This window comes from Rhinopithecus bieti, unplaced genomic scaffold (genome assembly GCF_001698545.2).
Source record: "Rhinopithecus bieti isolate Rb0 unplaced genomic scaffold, ASM169854v2 scaffold_41913, whole genome shotgun sequence".
Lineage (NCBI taxonomy): Eukaryota > Metazoa > Chordata > Mammalia > Primates > Cercopithecidae > Rhinopithecus > Rhinopithecus bieti.
In genome coordinates, this window is record NW_016818964.1 from 451,994 (window position 1) to 453,847 (window position 1,854).

At 45.3% G+C, this 1,854-nt stretch overlaps 1 protein-coding gene across 2 annotated transcripts in view; it reads right to left on the bottom strand.

The window, feature by feature from the left end:
• FBLN5 (fibulin 5) overlaps nucleotides 1-1,854 on the bottom strand; it is an 81,062-nt gene that overhangs the window by 13,663 nt on the left and 65,545 nt on the right. For both annotated transcript variants that reach the window (XM_017857910.1, XM_017857911.1), the window contains exon 9: nucleotides 1,363-1,489. In XM_017857910.1, the coding sequence (XP_017713399.1) occupies nucleotides 1,363-1,489 (127 nt within the window). The remainder of the gene's footprint in view (nucleotides 1-1,362; nucleotides 1,490-1,854) is intronic.

The window sequence follows — 1,854 nt, forward strand, 5'->3', positions numbered from 1 at the left end:
AAAAAAAAAAAAAAAAAAAAAAAAGGGGATAAAAGAGAAAGAAAAGGAACTCCTAGTATGCCAGGAACAGAAAGCCACTGTCCTACTGCATTCACCTTTTGGAAGTTGTCTTCACTTTAATTCTATCCTCAACTCTAATATTTGCCATCTGGTGATTTAGTAAAATGTTGACCAAGATGATGTCAGAAACTTGATTAGCACCAACTAGAGAACTATCCAGCACCTCAATACTCAACTCTCCAGCACCTCAATACTCAACTCTCCAGCACCTCAATACTCAACTCTCCAGCACTTCAATACTCACAGAGCAGTCCAGGGAGATTGGAAGCATTCATTTCACCTGGGAGCTTGCCAGAAAGGCAGAATCTTGGGCCCCACCCCAAACCCACGGAATCACACTCTAACGAGATCACCAGGTAAGTCCTATGCATGTTACATTTAGGAGCCAACCTCTAAAAGACCCCATGTTTCCAGAACAAAAAGTCATTAGAGGGAAGAGGAGATTCTAGAACCCTGACTCAACTCTCAGCTTGGTTAGCTTTCTAGAGAACCTTTGCATAGCTCTGGCATGAGTGAGGTAGTAATAGAGAACACTGTGTGTGTGTGTGTGTGTGTGTGTGTGTGTGTGTGTGTGTGTGTTGAGACAGGGTCTCATTCTGTCACCCAGACTGGACTGCAGTGGCACAATCTCAGCTCATTGTAACCTCCTCCTCCCAGATTCAAGCGATTCTCATGCCTCAGCCTCCTGAGTAGCTGGGACTATAGGCGTGGCATGCCCAGCTAATTTTTTTGTATTTTTAGTAGAGACAGGGTTTCACCATGTTGGCCAGGCCACTCTCGAACTCTTGAGCTCAGGCAATCCACCCACCTCAGCCTCCCAAAGTGCTGCAATTACAGGCATGAGCCACCACACCCAGCCTTGTATGTGTTTCTTACTGTGTGTTGTGGTCAAACATTTTGAAAAATAGTTGTTTCTTGTATGTAGGGATGTGTTTTAGGTCCTATAACTTGTAATGGAATGTTCTGCAAACTTTTTGACAACCCACAGTAACACATTTTGCACTGCAAACCAGTAGCACACAAAACTAAAAGAGAAGTTGTAGAAAACAATATTGACTCTTGCTATGTGCAACGTACTCTGATATTTTCTATTGCGGTCTGTTCTATCTATTCTACTCTGTTCTATTCTATACATACACACACACACACACACACACACACACACACACGAGCACATGACATAGGTAGTGGGCCAGGTCCCCTGACTTCCTGGCTGGTACACTCTCTTTCACACCACACCGCCAACCTTCTGAGCCAGGCCCTCGTCAGGTTTCTATTCCCCAAGGGGACACCATGACTTACTTATCACTGATCCTCAGATAAGGTTCCTCACAGCGGATGGGGTCAATGCATTTGAAGCCCCCTTGTAAATTGTAGCAAGTCTGCTGCAGGTTGCACGTGTGGTTTCTGTGCTCACATTCATTGATGTCTGAAATGCAGGGTAGACAAGAAGCAGAGGCAGAGCATTATTGACCAGGCCAGATGTGTGGGGGTGGGGTAGGCTGGGTCTTACTACAGAGCTGTACTACCCAATATGGCAGCCACAGGCCATATGTGGCTACTGAGTACTCGGAATGTGGCTGATCCAAACTGAGATGTGCTGTAAGTGGAAAGTACACACCAGATTTTGATGACTTAGGATCAAAAAGTAATGTGAGCCAGGCACAGTGGCTCATGTCTGTAATCCCAGCACATTGGGAGGCTGAGGCAGGAGGATCACTTGAAGCCAGGAGTTCAAGACCAGCCTGGGTAACAAAGCAAGGCCCTGTCTCTTAATTTAAATATATATATATA